The sequence below is a fragment of the Dermacentor variabilis genome, chromosome 4 (genome assembly GCF_050947875.1).
Source record: "Dermacentor variabilis isolate Ectoservices chromosome 4, ASM5094787v1, whole genome shotgun sequence".
NCBI classification, from domain to species: domain Eukaryota; kingdom Metazoa; phylum Arthropoda; class Arachnida; order Ixodida; family Ixodidae; genus Dermacentor; species Dermacentor variabilis.
The window spans coordinates 206,986,847-207,006,102 of NC_134571.1; the positions used below are offsets into that span (position 1 = coordinate 206,986,847).

Here is a 19,256-nt window from a genome sequence, read left to right on the forward strand (position 1 = left end):
CGATACCAAGCCATAATGTATTGTATGCTAAAGCATATGCTGTCTGCCTTCATATTGCATCAGACACAGTGACTTAATGGATTTCAGAAGATAAGCAATTTTTTTGAATTTCAGAGAAGACATGTTCCATATGAGTGCTCCAAAACATATCAGCATAAAAATAAATTCCCAAATGCTTCACAGGAGATACAGGTTGGTTAGGTAGACAGGCATCTAGCAGCCATCGTCATCTTCTTTGACCTCCCTTTATACTGGCGCGCTTCGGCGCGCGTCTTGTGCCTCGTGCTGCGAGCTGTGAGATCAGAAGAAGAAGGGAAGAAGAATAAAAGAGAGCTTCTTCTGATCCTGCTATCAGTCCGAATGGTTCTCAGGTCTTTCGCTTGCCAACTCACTCATTGTTGTAGTGTGGACCTAACCTCGGTCCCTATATATTGGCGACTCAAATGTGATTGTAAGGCTAGCACGATGTCATGGATGAGGCCACGAACAAGAGACCGACGACCAGTGCAGAACACCTGACCATGGTGCAGATTCACCTACCGTCCTTTGGCTACAAAATCCTGCATCCTGGTTTACTTAGGTGGTGGCCACCTTCGGCCTTCGGCGCATTACCTGGCAGTGCGTGAGGTTCCTCCATGCTGTCTTGGCATTATCTACAGAGGTGGTTGAGGAGTTCAAAGATGTTGTGGACACACCCCACGACATCACCACTTCACACCCCACGACATGGCCACTTCAAAATGACGGTGCTGCAATGCAAGTCCGTGTCTGTGAGCAGGCACCTCCAGCAGCGTCTCAACAAAGAGGAGCTTGGCGACAGTCAGAACTTCTGCGTCATATGCAGCGGCTCTTCAGTGACTGTAGGCTGGATGCTAACAGTCAGCTGCTGCGTGAACTGTTCATTCAGTGCCTGCCACAGAATCTGGTGGTCGCCTTGGCTACCAAACCTGAAGACACGTTCCTCGACAATCTTTCAGAGCTGGCTGACCACATCGCCGACTATTCAGCAAGAGGTACTTTGGCAGCAACAACAAAACAGTTGATAAACTTCCTGAGACCATTACTACACTACAGTCATCACCCCACCGTCGTCAGTGTCAGTGCAACCACAATTGCAGTCCCAGATTCCCATCTCGATCCAGCTCCCACTCTGGCCCTCTTCGGGGCGCATATTGCTGGTATCACAACAAATTTGGTGCCAGTTCATGTCAGTGCCATTCCCCTCGCAGGTGGCAGGGAAGCATGCTGCAGAGTCATTGATGGCAGCCGGCGACTCTTAACGTATTACAAGCTGCCTGTTCTACGTGACTGACAGGTTTGCTTGACAACAATTTCTCGTGGACACAAAGGCAGAGGTCAGCGTTGTTCCTGCCATGCGACTAGACCAGCTGCGTGCCCACACAAAAAAACCGCTCCCTATCGAGCAGCCAACAGCTGTTCTATACACACATATGGCCTGTGTTCTCTTACCATTGACTTGGGTGTCCAACACACTACGCACCTTTTGATGGGTATTCATTATTGCAGACGTACGCATGACCATATTGAGTGCGGATTTTCTGACCTATTTCGCCCTTAGGCACAATTGCTACAACCATTCATGTGTCGAATAAATAAAACATTGGTGCGGAATCATTTAAAAGCGTTACAAAAACATACCTGCTTCGTTTTACTGCTGTTTACAGTGATCATTTTATTATGAAACAAATTGACAACTTGTTGTGAATCACATCTTTAGGTAAACCAAAGCATCTTCATAATTAAAATGCCTAGATATAAGCAGAGTGTTATCAGCATACTTGAACACTTCACAATGTGAAATGTTATTACCTAAATCATTTACATGCAAGTACTGGCGGTACCAGAGGTACCAGCATAGAGCCCTGTGGTACATCGCTGTGAAGGTGAATAATCACTATAGATTTGCCCCAGTGCCGCAGTTGGTGAACGATTATATAAATGTAATGCATAATAAAGAATAAAAAGAATGCCGGAATCCGTAACAATATAGTTTATTTCGTAGTATGTTGTAACTAACCGTGTCATATGCTTTCGACACATCGGGAAAAAGTGCACATGCAAATTTGTTGTTTTCAGTCGCGGAATATAAAACACCACAAACTGCATCAAGTGCTGCTGGTGTACTGCAGTCACTTATAAAACCAAACTGGTTGCAGGAGAATTCAATATGGGTGTTAAGAAAGCTAAACATTACTATTTTATTGCTCTTTTTCCAAACAGCAGTTGTCGGAAGTATTGATGTTGTACAGTAGTTTCCAACTCTATTTTTATCAACACTATTATAAAGTGGTATGACTAAGGCCTGCTTTAAAGAACTAAGGTTGTGGCTTGTTTGCCTGGACATATTAAAGGTGGTGCATATAGGGTTTGGTCTAGTAATGGTTTAGGAAGATGCCTTGTGCACACTCAGTTTCCTATTGCCATTGCAGCTGATCTCCCAGGTTGTTGCACGCTGCATTCATAGATATCGCGACCAATTCTACTGCGATAAGCATCTTGACCTATCTGTTCCACAGCAAGCTGGGCCTAGTGTCGTTGGAAGTGCGCTGCACGCTTTTAATAGGCGATAACCCAAACGCACCGCCATTTCCTGCTGCAGGCAGTGCAAAGTGAGTGTCATGTTTTGCTCTGGCGGCATTATAGTCATCTTATTCAGGTGTTGCCTACCCGCTTGGTTTGGTGTCCAGACAGCGTCTTAAGACACTATACAATAGGAAAACGACGTGTGTCTCAGTTTCGCTTGGGTCCCACCAGCCTGGCGCGTGTTGACGTTTCGTGCCAAGTGGGCATGTCAAAAGTTCCGGTCAAAATGCCCTGCTCGATAAAGCTGCTGGCCCAGGCCGAATTTGAGGAGCGCAAACGTAAGCTTGCTGAAGCCGCAAAAATGACGGGTGTCTCGAGCTGGTCGGGCCCACTTCATGCGCGTCAGTGTCCCGTGCTGCACTGATTCGCATTGAGTAAATGTCAACTGCAGTTGAGTCTTTCAAATTTTTTGTGACCGGATTGTATGTTGTCCCAGTTATTATGCTTTTTCTCTTGTTTTTTCTTTTTTCCAGAACGTATGATAGAGGTTCTGTTGTATTGCTGGTAGTATATAGTTACGATCTGTCCCACAGCTTCCATGCTGTGGAGAGCATGCGTCGGGGTGCAGACCCACGGAGTGCGACCGTTGCTGCTCTCCATCTCATCGTACGGCACCATCCACAATTTGTCGGTGCCCTGGTAGCTGTCAGCATCGACGGGACTTATGGTGCGTATCCCGAGCAGATTTGGGTAATTAAACTGTGCCCACACTATGGAAGATTTTGTAGATGCCAGTTACGCAAACAGTAATTCCTCTGCATCTCCAGCATCCACACAACAAACAAGGCGAGCAGACGATGGAGCTGGAAAGACATTACTGCTCTGCCCTACATACTCCGCGAATGCTAGCAGCAGACTGATTTGAGTGTACGTAGTGTGAATGGAGATTGCAAAGAAATGTCTCGCTGCTGTAACTGTTGCACTGTGCAAATTGTATGATGGCAAGCGCTTCTTTCCTTAAAAACAGGTTCTTACGCAAAATACGGCTTTTGTTTCCAGACTTGCAATGCCCTCTAGGCTAAGCCCGCTTTGCTAAATCTGCTAGGCTAAATCTACCGGTAGCCCTGTGGCATGGCGCTGCTGTCAGTTTTTGAAGGTGGTTGTTGTGCTTCACACATGCACGGCATACAAGCAACGAAGTGCGATTCATTTTCTATGCAGCAAGGTATGAATTCCCATCGAAATCCACAGGGAAATTCAGCTCACATACGGGGGAAGGTGTCCCGCCTTGAGAAGTATGAAATGGTGGTGTTGTGAGCTTCAAAAGGTTGTGAAGGGTTGCATGACAAAGAGCGTTCCAGTTCCACAGTCAGCCAGACGAATTCTACCACAGGGGCATCTCAAATTTAGTGCTGCAATGAGACAAATGGGTCAGAACCGTGTGGGTATTATGTGGAAAAATAGTCCAAGGTACGTAGAATAGTACGCTTATTTGTAGTTGCCTCTATGTACCTTAATTTGGCTGATAAGAAATTGGGGCAAGGACTGTCTAATTCACCCTCAATTTAATGTGCGCCCAATTTTTTTGGCGAGGAAAATTGGCAAGGGTTTAACTTAGACTGCACAACGGCAGCTGGTTTTCTAAAGTCAGCTTCACCACAGTACATTAATGTTGTGGTAAAGCATTTTAACGTTGTGAAGGCAGTTGTGGTACCGTGTGTGATTGCACTGCCCATACAGTTTTCGGCTCAATTGTCCTGAAAAATGAAAAATTAAATAAAGGCCCATGTTAGAATGGGATAAATACTGTGATCAGACATTGTGAGTTACGGTTATTGCTTGAAAATCCTTCTAAGGCCGGCAGGAAACATGTTTTCGTTGAGACTGTTGGATTGACCATAGGGGCTAGGTGCATGCATGCTGACTGGTAAAGTTCAAATTATTTGGCAAAGGCCAATTTTAGGATTGAAGTAAAGAAAGTTTGGGCTCATGGAAATGCATGAGATCCAACTTTGGCTGCGACCAAATTAACTGAAAAATTGTATTAACTGGAGTCGAGTTAATGGAAGTCTACTGTATAATGCTCTCCAGTAGTACTAAAACAGTGACAAACAGACAGACGGACGGACAGACGGATGGATGGACAGACATACAAAGGAACTTTATTGATTCTCCTAAGACGCTTTGATGTCCCCTTTCCACTAAAACAGTGGGGAAAAAAAATGCAATGAATTAAGTTTTATCTACAATACAAAGTGGCACCTTTCAGTTCAGAACCCTAACTGTCAGTCACAGACTTATTTTCTATGCGGTAAAGTTCAGTTTGAAATTCACACGTATGTGGAGAGCAGCATTTCATTTTTCACACTCTCATCTGCTGTCACTTTCTTGTTTTCTTTTTGTTTGACTGCACGCTTTGCCCTGCCATGATGGATTTTGTTTGCCAAACCGCGGCAAAATGTGACAAGCAAAGTGCGCCCGCTGTGCTGCTTCAAGGTACATTCTACAAATATAAACGAAAAGCTTTAAAATCAACCGCATCTGAAGTGTATGCCTAGTGCCATCTCCAGTGCGTACTGGCTGCCTGGTATGTACGAATAGCTTTTCTTAACCAACACTAGTGCCCACCCGGTGAATCACCACCAGCAATATGGTTCCCTGTTTGGCACCTCATTGGCTTTGGTAGCCAGCAGGTTGAAGTAAGGGCAGCAGTTTAGAATGATAAAGCATTTTCTCTCAAAACCACATTTTTGTTAAGGAGGGACATGGGTTTTAGAAAGCAAAAAATTGCGAAAAAAATCAATATTTTGAAAACGGTATTTTCGAAATTTCCAACTATTATTCCACCACTTCACCAAATTTTGCACATTCTAAATCAATATTTTAGTCATAATATAAATTTTTGGCACCAGTGTGGGCTAAATATGAGTCGAAGTTTCCATAAAAAAGCACTTTTTTCACTGCGCATGATGGCCCCTGCAGTTGTTCGGTTGCGCCGAACCATATAACGTTTGAAAGAGCAGTCTCTCGTCTTCATTTTCCCTCCACCACCGCCTCCATCCGCACAGTGGCAGTGAACGAATTCCGCCTCAAAAAGAAGAACCAATGCGTGCTGTAATTGATCAACGAAGGCACGTGACGCTCAGCTAGGCACGCCATTGGCTAGACTGGCGTCTGCATCACACCATGGCCGCTTCGCACACGCCGTGCGTGCCAACGAGGTTTCCCACACTGACAGCGATGCCGACCTCCACTCCGAAGTTCACTACGAAATTCAAATTTAGAAAAAAAAAAAGGAAGAGAAAGTCGGCGTACAACGTCGAGAAATGACACTCCACTGCACTGCTTCCCAATGACATCGATAAGGTGCATTTATAGCAAGATTGCCAGATTGGGCTGTTAATAGCTGAATTGGGCTACTTTTTATGCGGGTTGGCGTTGAAAATTTTGAGTTGGCTACATTGGCTATATTTGGGCTATTTTTGCCTTAAGAAGTTCCGAGTCCTGAGGACACGTCAACGCTGACAAAATTCGTGAACAGCGGCTGATGAAAACCCAAAACTCATTGCTGCTACAAAAATATGTGGGCAATCTCGAAAGCTGTGTATTTAGGCAATGTCGGCGCTTGGAGGATGGCGGTAAGTCGTGGCTGCCATGTTTATACGTCATTCCAGCGTCAAGCTCTCTTCTTTTTGTTTTGATTTCGGTGCCACCTGCAGCTGATTCATGCCTGGTTCAGTCAGAAAAATGGTGTGGCTGACAGCTGTCGAGTACGTGTTCCATGGCAGCTGCTATATACAGCAACTTACACAACCGCTGAGTATTCAAACGCATGTCATGGCAAGTCATTTTCGCCTGTAGTTCTTCAATGTTTATCAAGGGTTCCTGTTATTTATCAAGGGTTCCAAAGCACCATGTTATTTATTTGCCCAGTAAATTCAGGAAAAAATTCGCAAGTCCCTTTAAACGAGAAGCGTGACGGTTCTAGTCTTTATGTACATGCTCAGCGAAGCACAGTATTCTCGACTGTCAATCAGAACGAAATATTCAAGTCTAGTATCACCACGCCTCAGGAATGCAAAACACAGTGCCAGAAATCCAATGTTCCCCCTACTGTCTGAGCTTGCTTCATCCTCACTTGCACTGCAGCTTTGAAACGCAGCCTTTGAACACGTGTTCAGCCAGGTTTTGTTGACAAAGAATGATTTGACAAACCGCAAGTCGAATGAGACAATACAAGGTCTCCTTCACGTTAAGTTTGGTCTGGCAGAGAATGAGGACTGCTGCAAAGATTTTCAGTCAGATGAACAGATTATGTCGCGTTTCAACTCTGCAATTCTATATGGTCCAAGTGGCCATGGAAGTTGATTCAAATGGGGCTAGATTGTATATTTAATCCATTTGCGCATATCCCTAGTGCGAGAAGTATTAACTGGGACTCTTCGGAATGTTTTTTTTTTCTTCTTTGTTTTAGTAAAGCAGCTACATATTACGTGAAAGTTGCGATTGTTTCATGGTATTTCTTAAACGTTGCATATATTTACAATGATAAGCTCTGTAAATACATTAAATATGATATTCGTCCTCAGTGAAGATGCCAAGGCAATCGCTCACCAAAGGTCGGTGAGTGATCGCCTTGCCCATCGAACGTCAGGATGATAACTCATTGGTTTTCATACCGTACTCTTGCGTCTTTTTTTTCTTTTTAAGCTTTGTGCGTGCGAGTAATTGCGATTATGCCTTACTTTTTATACGCACTGCTTTATCATCGTTTTAATTCCTCTTTGTCTGTCTTACTAGTCATTACATTGTACTTTACTCACTCATATTTTTCAGCTGTGATAAGGAAAACTGCTTCGATATACGTAATAGATGCTTGCAGTAGTGTTATGTCCACATTTTATTATTTCTGCACACATCGCAGTGGTGGTTGGGCAAAAAGTTCTTGCCAGTTTGTAAAGATATGTACCGTATTTAATTGAATCTAGGCTGATAGATTTTCAAATAACCATATTCAAAACTCTAGGGTCATATTAGATTCGAGGATTTTAAGAAACGTGCCAGTTTTTCATTGAAACTGCTAAATATGGTGCATAGCTAGCGCCATCTAGAAAAGTCAGTATCGCAGCCGCTACTAGCCGTACCAGTAGCCAACCGTACACAAGCGAGGTCGCCATTTTGACCTGTGTCGTGTAGGCCGTATCGGTTTGCGGTGTGGTGTTATCGCGATGGCACCAAGCAGGAGATGCTACTGCAGTGCCGCTTTCAAGCGAAAAGTTGTCATGGCCACAGAAACATCGTTTAACCTTCAAGCCGGGCGGGACTTCTGCGTTGAGGAGAAAAACGTCCGGCGTTGGAGGGGACAACGACAGCAGCTTTTTGCGTGCATCGCAACAAGGATGGCATTTAGCGGACCAAAGAAAGGCCGTCACCACGAAGTGGAGACAGTTTTGGCCGACTTTGTTCAGACGCAGAGAGCAGCTGCCCTTTCAGTGACAACAGAAGTGCTCCAAGCGAAAGCTAGGGAACTTTCGAGGGAGCGAGGCCTAACGCCAAAGGATTTCAAAGTCAGTCGGGGCTGGCTTCAGAAATTCATGAAGCGCTTCGGCTTCAGCCTCCGACGTCGCACTTCAATCACCCAGAAGCTGCCAAGCGATTTTGAAGAAAAGCTGATAGCTTTTCAGCGCTATGTGCTGCGAAAGAGAGAAGTGGCAGGCTGCAACCTTGGGCAAATCGGCAACGCCGGTGAGATGGCCCTGTATTTTGATATGCCAGTGGCGTACTCCGTGAATGAAAAGGGTGCCAAGGAGGTGTGCTCTGCGGGCTATGAGAAGCAACGCACAACTGTGATGCTGTGCTGCACAGCTGATGGACATAAACTCCCTCCTTATATGTTATTTAAAAGGAAGCTACTGCCTGCTCGAGAAATTTCCCGAGAAATGTCATTGTGTGGGCAAATGAGAATGGGTGGATGATCGGTGTGATGGTGGAAGAGTGGGTTAAGATAGTGTGGCAATGGCGTCCAGGAGCCCTTTTGACAAAGAACTCGCTCCTTGTCATCGTGGGCACTTGACCGACAACGTGAAGGCTGCGCTCGCCCAAGCGAACACGGACCTCGCTGTCATACTGGGCGGCATGAGGGGCCAGTTGCAGCCACTTGATATCTGCATCAACAAACCTTTCAAGGATCGTCTGCGGAAATATTGCACGGACTGGTTGACTGATGAAGACCACATGCTAACGGCAGCGGGCCGCATCAAACGTGCATCGCTATTAAAGCTGGCGGGCTGGGTAGCTGCAATGTGGGACGACATCCCAGATACTTTGATTGTGCACGCCTTTAAAAAGTGCAGCATATCTAATGCGCTTGCCGGTGCCGAAGATAGTGCACTGTTTGAAGGTGACAGTGACAAGGAAAACGGCGATGAGTCTAGCAGCGACGACGACATTGAATGAGCTCTGCGCGTTCAGATTCAATAAATGCTGTTTGCATATTGTGAACACTGTCCTCGCTTTTTTTGTTCGGCCTACATTCGAGGTTATATATATATATATTTTTTTTCTTGGCTTCAGACTTTAAAGGTTCGGCTTAGAATCGAGGTCGGCCTAGATTCGAGTAAATATGGTAATGTGTTCTACTGACTTCCTATTCTGATATTTGGTGATTGAATTTGTTAGACAAAGGGCTTTACTTTGTACTTCATGACGTGACCCATATTAATTGAATTTGCGAGTTCCCTAGTGAAACTACATTAAATATTGCTACGAGATAGTATTTCCAATGACGAAGAGCCGAGCAGTAAGAAGACGACGACGACGACGATTAGAAGCTAGCGCGGGCTGTTGCCTCTTGGCCAAGCGCAGCGTATTTTCTTGTAAATATACTTGTACATAGCTTTTCGTCTGCATCTTCCTACGTAACTTATCTGGTGGAGGTGGACGTTCCCTGTACCTCGTCACGGAGCTTCGCAGTGGACGGTACGTCGAGCCTTTCTTCATGGCTCCCGGTGACGACAACCCGACTCCGCCGGCTCCGACACCTGCTGCCACTTCAACGACCTCCTTCACTCTCCCCGCTCCCCGTGATCCTGGCGTATTCTCGGGCAAAGATGGGGAAGACGTCAATGACTGGATCAGTCTGTATGAACACGTCAGCCGCAATAACCGGTGGGACCCTACTATTATGCTCGCCAACGTAGTCTTTTACCTCGGTGGCACACCTAGAATTTGGTATCACACGCACGAAGATGGGCTCACCAGTTGGGATTCACTTAAGACACAGCTTCGAGACTTGTTCGGCAACACCTACGGTCACCAACTTGCCGCGCAGAAGGCGCTTTCCGGCCGTGTGCAGACGTCAACAGAGCCCTATGTCACGTACATTCAGGACGTCTTGGCTCTGTGCCGTAAAGTTGATACCCACATGACCGAGTCCGACAAGGTTGCCCACATCCTCAAAGGCATTGCCGATGACGCCTTCAACTTGCTCGTTTGCAACAATGTAGCGACGGTGGATGCTGTTATAAAAGAGTGCCGCCGCCTGGAACTCACTAAAAGCAGACGTATTGAACAGCATTTTGCCCGTCTGCCCAACACCCCAGTGACATCTTCCTGTGCCAACACTCCTCGTCCCAACAACACTGACGATGTTACCAGGATTGTCCGGCGTGAGATCGAGGCCGCCTATCCGGCTGCCTTCGACTCCAGTCCCACCAACACATCTGCAGTCACGGTCTCACTGATCCAGGCAGTTGTCCGCCAAGAGTTCGAAAACATGAGTCTTCACACCATCTGCTCGGCCCATCGTCCTGATACCCGCCCGGCTTCTTCGATTTCGCCCCGTCCCGCATCTTCTTACCCACCACGTTTCCGCAACCCATCTGAATGGCGCACTGCTGACGACAAGTGCCGCCAAGTGTTTCCAACAAGTGTTTCCACTGCCATCGAATCGAGCACATTTCTCGGCACTGTCGCAGTCGCTGGAGTTCCCCCGACCCGGCCTACTTATACTGCCTACTCTCGCCCCCCAGGTGGCACTTCCCTGTATTATTGCCAGTGCGGTAACCCACGTGGCATTTAAAAGTATGAACATTAATTCACCTCTTCTGTTATGGGCAGCAGGTCGTTCTGTTTGTTCCCACTGAAAGGCGAATTGCAGTCACAACTGCCGCTTTCAAGGTTTCAAGTTTTCTCTAGAGTCAAGTGCACCTCCAAGTGGCAGCATTTGCTAACTAAGCATGGAGCTGCTTTCGAGTAAATTGAAAAAGAAAGAGAGGGCAGGAGAGAAATAACATGTTTATTTTATGAATCAGGGTTAGAAAAGGCATTCCTATTTTAATGCCCTAAGCTCGGGCTGCCTCTTGGGTAGACGATCGTGAACAGTTGAACCTGATGCTCGAGCTTGGAGCTGGCCATATATTGCCCAACTCTTAAAATGCTCCGGGTACAGTGAAGCATGAACTAACGTTAGCTCAGAACGTGGCTCGGTAAGTAGCAATAACGTCATGAGTAAATCAGAAAAGAAACCCTTGGGTTCATTGTAACAATAAGTGGTGTTGAAATCCACATATGAGTGGAAGCTCTCACTTGAATTCTTTACGCAGATCTTGAGGCCAGTGTTGTGCTGGTAGCATGCAGCGGAAGTAATTTTAGGGCCGGAAATATGTGGTGAAATTTACACCTTCTATAAGACACCTGCAGAACATCATCAGATGTTTTGGCTATGTTTTTGGCTACTTCTCGCTCACGAAAAATTTCGGTCTGGCTATTTTTGGGCTACATTTTGAGATCATTTGGCTATTTTTTGTTGGTGCCATCTGGCAACCCTGGTTTATAGTTCAACATTATCAGTGCATGGGTGAGCATCGCTCCATGTGGGGTGCCGTTGGAGTCCATTGGCCGGTTCCGGTTACGCTGGCTGCAGCACTGTGTCGAACCATTGGTCTAACGATAGACGCTGTTCTCGCCAATGTGACATAACGTGTGTGCGCGCTCACGCTACGTCGGACTATATTTAGCCCGCCTGCTCCCGTAATCGAGCAATGCCAGAGATCCCGATCAACGTTCTTAGATATACTTGTTTCATAACTCCGCTCGGGAGGTGGCCGAAGTGGTGGTCATGCGAACTAGCGGCGCTGCGATCGCGTCTTTCGTCACTTCTACCACTTGTGGTCTTCTGCTTTCATTTTGGTGGTGCAGCTTTGTCTGTCACTAGTGTGCTAGGGTTCTTGCCACTTCCTGCTGATCACATTGAGCGTACATGTTTTTGAATGCATGAGGGACATGCAAAAAGGCATGCACAAATTAGGTTTATGAGACAAGGAACAGATGACGGGCGGAGGAATTCATCGAGCACATTCAGTTTCCAGATAGGAGTTTCGTTTATAACTTATACAGATGCAAATAATCTGCATTTACACTACTTTAACAAATTAATGTACATCTTAACTTTGGAAATGACACATTTTTGTGTCGATAAAGGCATGACACTTTTCATGTGACAGACAGATTTTGCAAAGGGCACTTGCCGAAGAATGCTTATGCATTAAAATAATCAGAGCCGGTTAGCTTACCAGCAGAGGAGTAGCATTTGGTGCACCTTACAATCTCAAGCTGCGCGTGATGTGTTCTTAATACCACTGCAAAAAATATACAGGCGCTTGTGTTTATTATACATAATATGAATATGCTGCTAGAAAAAAAGCACTGAGCAATCCAGTTTGGCGCTTCTGACTAGGAAAAGTTGGTTGGAAAACCGAATCATCGCGCCCGGCTGCTCATTTGCTCTGTACAGCTACATCCTCGATATGCCAACCACACGTGCATTTCAAGGTCGCCACAGGAAAATATCATTTTTTGCATTAACCTTGGCGTAAAAAAATTGACCAGGCAGCTAAACCACATTCAGTAACGAGCAAGCGGTACAGGTTGGGTGGGGGCAAACGACGCGTTGCACCAATCATAGTAGACGAAGCACAGTACCGTGCATGAAGAGTGACGCAACTGCAAGTCACATTGACACAGATACATAGACACAGTAAAGTCACTGTTACCTAAGCGCGGCAGCTTTGTGACAAAACTCATAGTGTGCATCTCAACTACATTTACCGATGGAGAAGCGCTACAGGCCAGTTGGTGAAAATGACGCATCGCAGCAGGAGCAGACGACGCGCGGTGCGTGACGAAAGACGCAACTGCAGCACCGGTAGTTCCTGTGACAGCCACTGCAGCCACATCGGCCAGTGAGCTCGTGTTCTGTGGTGAGCTCGCATAGGGAGCTGTGAAACTGAAGTATGTCTAACAACGTTGATCCTGATGGCGTGTTAGGCCTATTCCCCCGAAGCGCTCCTGACAACATCCACATTTCATCGACGTTTTGGCACGACGCTACTATTCTGTAGCCGTAATTTTTTCGCCGTATTGACAGTGAAGCTCAAGGAAAACTTAAAGCATTAGCGCCAACTCCTGCTACTGACCGAAAATCGGAGCTACTAGATTGCGTTGACGACACTGCTGCTGGGACAAACGAGATGCGGGCTACGTCTGCTGAGCATGCATCTGCTGAAAACTTGCAGCCGGTGCTCAGAAGGCATCACCGTAGTGACAATAGCCAGATAGACAATGTTCCTGGAGGCTACTAATGCAATAGCACTTCTATATATTCAATAATTTTGTGGTGTTCTTTTATAAAAATAAGCTCATTTTGTTTTTTCAAGTTTTCTCAAAATCTCATTTTTTTAAAAAACTTGCCGAAGCGCTATCTTGGTCTTCAGGGCACACAGAACCATAATTTTAACAGCGGCATGCAGCTACATGTATGTACTACACAATGATAGGAGCAGGTTTTTTAATTTCGCTTTTGTGTAAATTTTAAAATCTGGCTACTAATTGGACCACATGATTGCCATGTCTGGAGATTGAACTTCAAATTGCTGTAAAATTGGTAATACCTGCAATACAAAAAAAGTAGTCCTACAGTTGTGTTGCTTACACTTCGTAGTATCCAGCCATATCTCTTTATAAACATTCTGCCTGATACTCTTCTTACAGTTGTTCAGGTGAACAATAGGTGATTAATTTTAATTATATCTGGAACCACTCAGTCGATTTACAAGGTAATTATATTTTTGAAATTAGCATGAAAAACTGTCTGTGTGACAATTTTCATTAAATTTAGCCAAAAATTAAAAAAATGTTTCTAAACCCCTCTTCCCCCCTTAATTTAATTGCAAGTGTTTGATTATTAAAGAGAAATTGAAGGCCAAATCTTCGTTCTTTGAAATTTCATGCTGGAACCTCAGTGCCTGTATGCCAGTGTGATGCCACAAACATGGTATCTCTTTTTGTGTGTGAGCTTAAGCCATTGTAGTGTGGCAGAGGTTCTCAAAAATTGCCAAGTGTGGTGTTTGGCTTCTTTAGAATTAAATGCCACCCACCTTTACCTATAAAAAATTAACAGAGGCCGAGCTGCCAAAATCCACGATGTCACATCAAGCTGGTGTGGCAACTTGAGGACAGTGGACGTCACCCGTACTATGTCTCTACCGGCTTTGCTTATTCTCCTCTCACAATAAAGACGGCTTCGTATTGTAGACACATTGTTTAGCAACACAGATTAACTTATTTTCCTCTTTGGTGTCCCCCTAAAGTGACATTAATGAGGCTGGTAAACTGCTCTTTAAAAGCTTTTTGGCAGGAAAAGGGCGACTATATCTGGAGAAAATGAGGGTCAAACTTTAACCTTGCTCATCTCGTGCTGAATCCTTGGCAGCGGCATATCGCACATCATGCATTTAAAAGAATTTTCATATATTTTGGCTGTTTCGGCACTGCAAAACTCACTGGATTGAGTTTTCTGGTTCTTAATTTAGTCCTTTATAGTGACAAAGAGTTAACTAGACCAGAGTAGTATATGCAATAAAAATCCATCACATCATACTGAACTGGTTTTAGAACTTCAGGATGTAGTTCCAACACGCCTTTGGTTTTTGCATATTTTATGGCTTACGAAACCTTGTCTTGTGTGTCTTGGGTGCATCTTAAAGGGGCCCTGCGACCCGAATTATGCATGTTGTTTTGTTCCACATTTGCTAACTACAAGACTTGACCCTGCAATGCCTTCAGCACCAGCAAAAGCGCTAAAATCTGAGCATTTGATATTTTTATTTGCTTCTGAAATCAGTTTTCCGCGCCGACTGCAGCGTCACACAAACAATCTTCAACAGTGGATGTGATGCAGAAGCACGTGACTTATGCTGTTCATTTTTGTTGGTTGGGCAGGAAGAATATGTTGTCACATTGCAGTGACCATCAAGAACACAGTAGCAAAGCTGTGAATGACACGAAACTAACTTTTTATTGTGCGATCTTGTGCCCACAAAAGCAAGTGACATTCGAAGCACAACGATAGTGGCGAACACAGTCAGCGATTGTCGAAATCTGATCAGCAGGTCAAGCACGTCAGTTTTTATACATGACTCATCCATAAAGTACTACATAATTTGCGTTGCACATACAAGTGGATTGCACAAGGTTCGGTGGCAACGGAAAACGGATAGAGCCATCGATAACATTCGCGAAACTTACAATACATGCAGCCGATTCCTGCATCGAGCAATAGCATTTAACATTTGTTTGCTGGCGAAAAGTAGTCACCGGAGATGGATAAACAAGTACACATGTCAATATATCAAGCAAGGCTATGAAGGGAAGGCCTCAATGGGAAAAAGACTTCCAGTACCACAGGATGTATAGCCACATTTTGATTGGAAGCATTACAAGTCCTCTCTGGTTGAGCCAAATGTAAAATAATATACCTCTTCCTGTCTGCTTGTATCTCGAATATGTAAGTTGAACTACTTTCTTTTGGCCGTGTCAGTTTTTGTAATTCTTTTTTGCATGCACCTTGGGACAACACTTGGAACATGTTGTGATGCAGAATTTGACAGGTGTAAACCCCAGCTGGTCAAAACTAATCGGAAGCAGCATTCGTCATAGCTTAATGTGCAGCTTCAGAACGTTAAGCCACACAATTAGATTCATCTCTCCGTGCTTCTCCGTCTCGTTTTACAGAAGATGTCTTATAGTGAACTGTTCACTACAGCTTGACTGCTTTATTTGTGCAATAGGAGAAGCTGCAGACGACTAGCAATAATGTGCGAGAACAGCCCTGCACTAATGAAAAAATGGTCATGGCCAGCTGCTAAGAAGACAGATGCAGGAGATGTGAAGGTAGTGTGGAGCCGCTGCTGGACTGCTTTTATTTGAGGAATGAGCACACAAGCATGGTATCTTTTCTTGTTCTTTCTTTCTTTTTTCTTGGGTTAAACCACTTGACTTCTTTAAATGACTTTCTAAATTGTGCTGGCCGCATATCGATTGATAGAGCACTCATTAGTGCCAACGCATTCACTAGAGGCCACGTTCACCTGGGGCTCTCCACACATTCATTGCCTAGTCTGTACGTGGTTATAGCTTCAGTGTTTCACGGATCAGGTGACAATGATTAGTGAAGCACTCAGTGAAGAAAGCGAAAGGAATTTAGGCACTTCAAGGCAGTCACTGAGAAATGAACGAGCGAAGTCATTTGGACAGTCAGGTAGTGTCCCTCTTTGTTTCGCTTCTGTGCCTGTTGTGTCAGCTGGCTGTAACCATCGAAGCAAGCTATAGGCTTGCTTCAGGGACTGTCAGTGTGACGGAAAGTACGTAGAGGAGGCAACTTTGCTGGCGCCATATAATGAGGGAGCCTGTTCGTAAACATGAAGTTTACGGAATAGTAACTTAGTTGCCAGGGACTTTTGTGTGAATGGCCTAATGTGGCCACGTTGGTGGCACAATCTTGCAGCACATAGTTTAACCGCAGAAGACACGAACTATTGCTGCAGTGACCAACCATATTCTAGTTAGCCGCTAGTGTAAAAAGTCAGTGACAACGTGAACACCTATATGCAGCCGGTTCTTAAAATTTTCCTTCGATGAGAACACCTCTATTGAGGCATTCTGGTTAGGCAGAGTGTCATAAGATGTTGGTACCAGCATTGCTATGGTCTTGTACAGCTACAGTAACCAGTTATTCCATAATTGGAATAACTGATTGGTTTACAGACAGGCCAAAATTACCTGTTAAAGACTAAGTCACATCTGTGCTAAGAGACTAGAAAATGAGGCGTGCCATTATTTTCTGACACTTCTTCCATATGCCACACTAAAGTGCCATTTGTGTTTGCTTCTGTTAGCATAGCCTAATGCACTGCAAGCTTTACTTTTGGCTTCAGCATGTATTCGGTGGAGGTGTCGTGCAAAAACATTTGGGTGCCGAGCTTTGGGTGCACGTTAAAGGAGCCGAGGTGATCAAAATTAGATCTGTACAGCCCTCCCGTTGCGATTGCATTTGTGCAATCTCTGCCGGTTTGCTTGTAGCAGTCAAAATGCACTGATAAGACCAGTGCGTAGCTGCTATTTGGTAAATGTCACAAACAATGTTAGTAATTACCAGTCTCCTTAAAGGGACAGACAACCACTCAGAACATGAATCGAGATAACCCCGCTGATGGAATAATTCCCTATTGTAGTGGCTAAAACAAACCATGTTTTTCTCATTACACGTGGATTTATATCTTTAATTCATCACTAAAAGTCGAAAAAAATTACCCTTGGCGCCCCACGAGGCAAAAACATGATGCTGCATAAGAGGTCCACCATGCGACCTTCTATTAGTGTACGTGGTTCCTGGTCTTTTTATCAGTATTGAAATGCAGTATACTTGTTATTGTTACTAGTTTTTCTGACTTATAATGTGCAGATAAGCATTTGTTTGTAGTGAGCGGAAAGGTGGCCCTGCCTTCGCCTTCCTTTTTGATGAATTGGTTGGCTCATTTATCGACAGAACAACAACAGATGTAAACACTACCGATGGTGAGGTTTGCATTGCAGCATAAAAAACTAAGTCCTTAAAAATCGGTTGTCACTCCCTTAAAAATAATGATGGTTCTTTTACTATCTTCAGTGCATGCATATTGCATATACTCCACTGTGAAATAGCATGATGTGCTAAAGTACAGGTTAATTACTAGTTTGGCATGCTTTGGCACCAGTAAGCAGTGAAATACATTCCTTATTAACTTTGCTTCCAAGAAGCAAGCAGTGGAGCCCATTGATGAGAAAGCAGATTGTTAGGAACAACTGAAACTGAAATGAAACTGGTCAGAATGCATTTAACGGCAGTATCAATTCCACAAATCACTCAATAGCCACTCATTCGAGGTTATATATAGTGTGGCCAAAAAATAAAAGAACTCGTGAGTTTCCACTTGCAAGTCATGTGCTCTAACCACTGCAATGTATCAGTTTTCTTTTTCCATGGTATTTATTACAGTGCATAAAATGACGCGAACAAGTAACACCACCTGGTAAACGAACTGTTGGCACTTATAATGACAGACAAATGATACAAGCATCAGGTGTACACTTCTTTCATTGCAGGTGCCGCTTGCCATGGCATTCCATCGTTTCCTTACTCGGTGGCCAAGCCAGAGTACGGCACTGCTATGGTGGAGCACGTAAAGTGCACCAACTGAGCTTGCTCAGAACCATCGCCGAGGGAAAACTACAGAGATGGTCTTCGTCCCATCGGAAGAGTTGCAAGAGAAAGCACAGACATAGCACCAGTTACGTCTGCAGTTCATCTTTCGACATATCGCAGTCCAGGCACTCCTATGCCTCGTGTGAGGAGTCTGGTGTGGTTAAGAGTTTTTAAGACAATGCAGCGAGAGCCCAAAATTACCTGTCACTGGCATCAGATGCATCGTGACATTGTTGCACTACTCGGCACCTGCAAGTACATCATGTAAATTTACTCGCAATCATGCACTGGCCAACTTGCTGTTTGATAACCGCAAGCAGTTATCTGTTTGCTGAACAAAAGGATGAGTGTTTACATTAAAGTAGTTCTTTTGCTCCACAGTACACTCCTGTGCTTTCACAGTGCAGGCTATTGCAGGCCTTCTCTTGGTAAGCCTTCGTGGCGGAGTGATTTTTCTGCGGCTGAACTGCGGTAATGAGTGGACGAGTGTAAAGTCACGGGTTCGATTACCGGTCACGGTGACTCCATTTTCAATGGGAACGGAATGTAAAAAGTGCCTGTGCAGTAGTGCGTGCTACATGTGATTTAAATAATCCTGGAGCCCTCCATGACAGTGTCATTTCATTGCTCGCCATGCAGTTTTGGGACATGAAAAACCCTACAGTTCGATTTTTAAAAAATTTCAGTGTAAGTGTTAGTTTCTAAATAATTTTAGAGAGATCACATAGTCAGGAGTGCATTCTGTGAATTATGCCAAAATTGTACTTTACTTAGCTCCCAATGAAAAAGTGGCTCTGCCACTGCTTAGATAAGTAATTGGTGAGATTTCTGGAACATAGCATTGCACCAGAGTCAGTATCACAGTGTTACTTAAAGCAAGATAAATGCTGAAGAATATGGCCAAATTTGATATTACATATACATATATATATATTGTTACGTGTAGAAAGATACAGACGGAAGAGGCTATTTACAAGCTATTTACACTGGACTGGAGCCAGAGCACCAGGGCGACATTTTCTCGCGCCAAGGGCACAGACCCACTTCGTCGTTGTTCCCGCGGCGGCTCGTCTCTCGGGTATCTACCGATAATATAGTAACACTACCCCCCGGCGGCAAAAGCGCCGTCACG

At 44.7% G+C, this 19,256-nt stretch overlaps 1 protein-coding gene across 1 annotated transcript in view; it reads left to right on the forward strand.

The window, feature by feature from the left end:
• The window catches only part of LOC142580085 (N(4)-(Beta-N-acetylglucosaminyl)-L-asparaginase), a 41,811-nt gene extending 23,307 nt beyond the window's left edge, over positions 1–18,504 (forward strand). Inside the window, exons 7-8 of the mRNA XM_075690859.1 lie at positions 3,138–3,271; positions 18,025–18,504. Of these exons, the coding sequence (XP_075546974.1) occupies positions 3,138–3,271; positions 18,025–18,119 (229 nt within the window). The 3' untranslated portion in view covers positions 18,120–18,504. The remainder of the gene's footprint in view (positions 1–3,137; positions 3,272–18,024) is intronic.
• Positions 18,505–19,256: the final 752 nt, after the last annotated feature.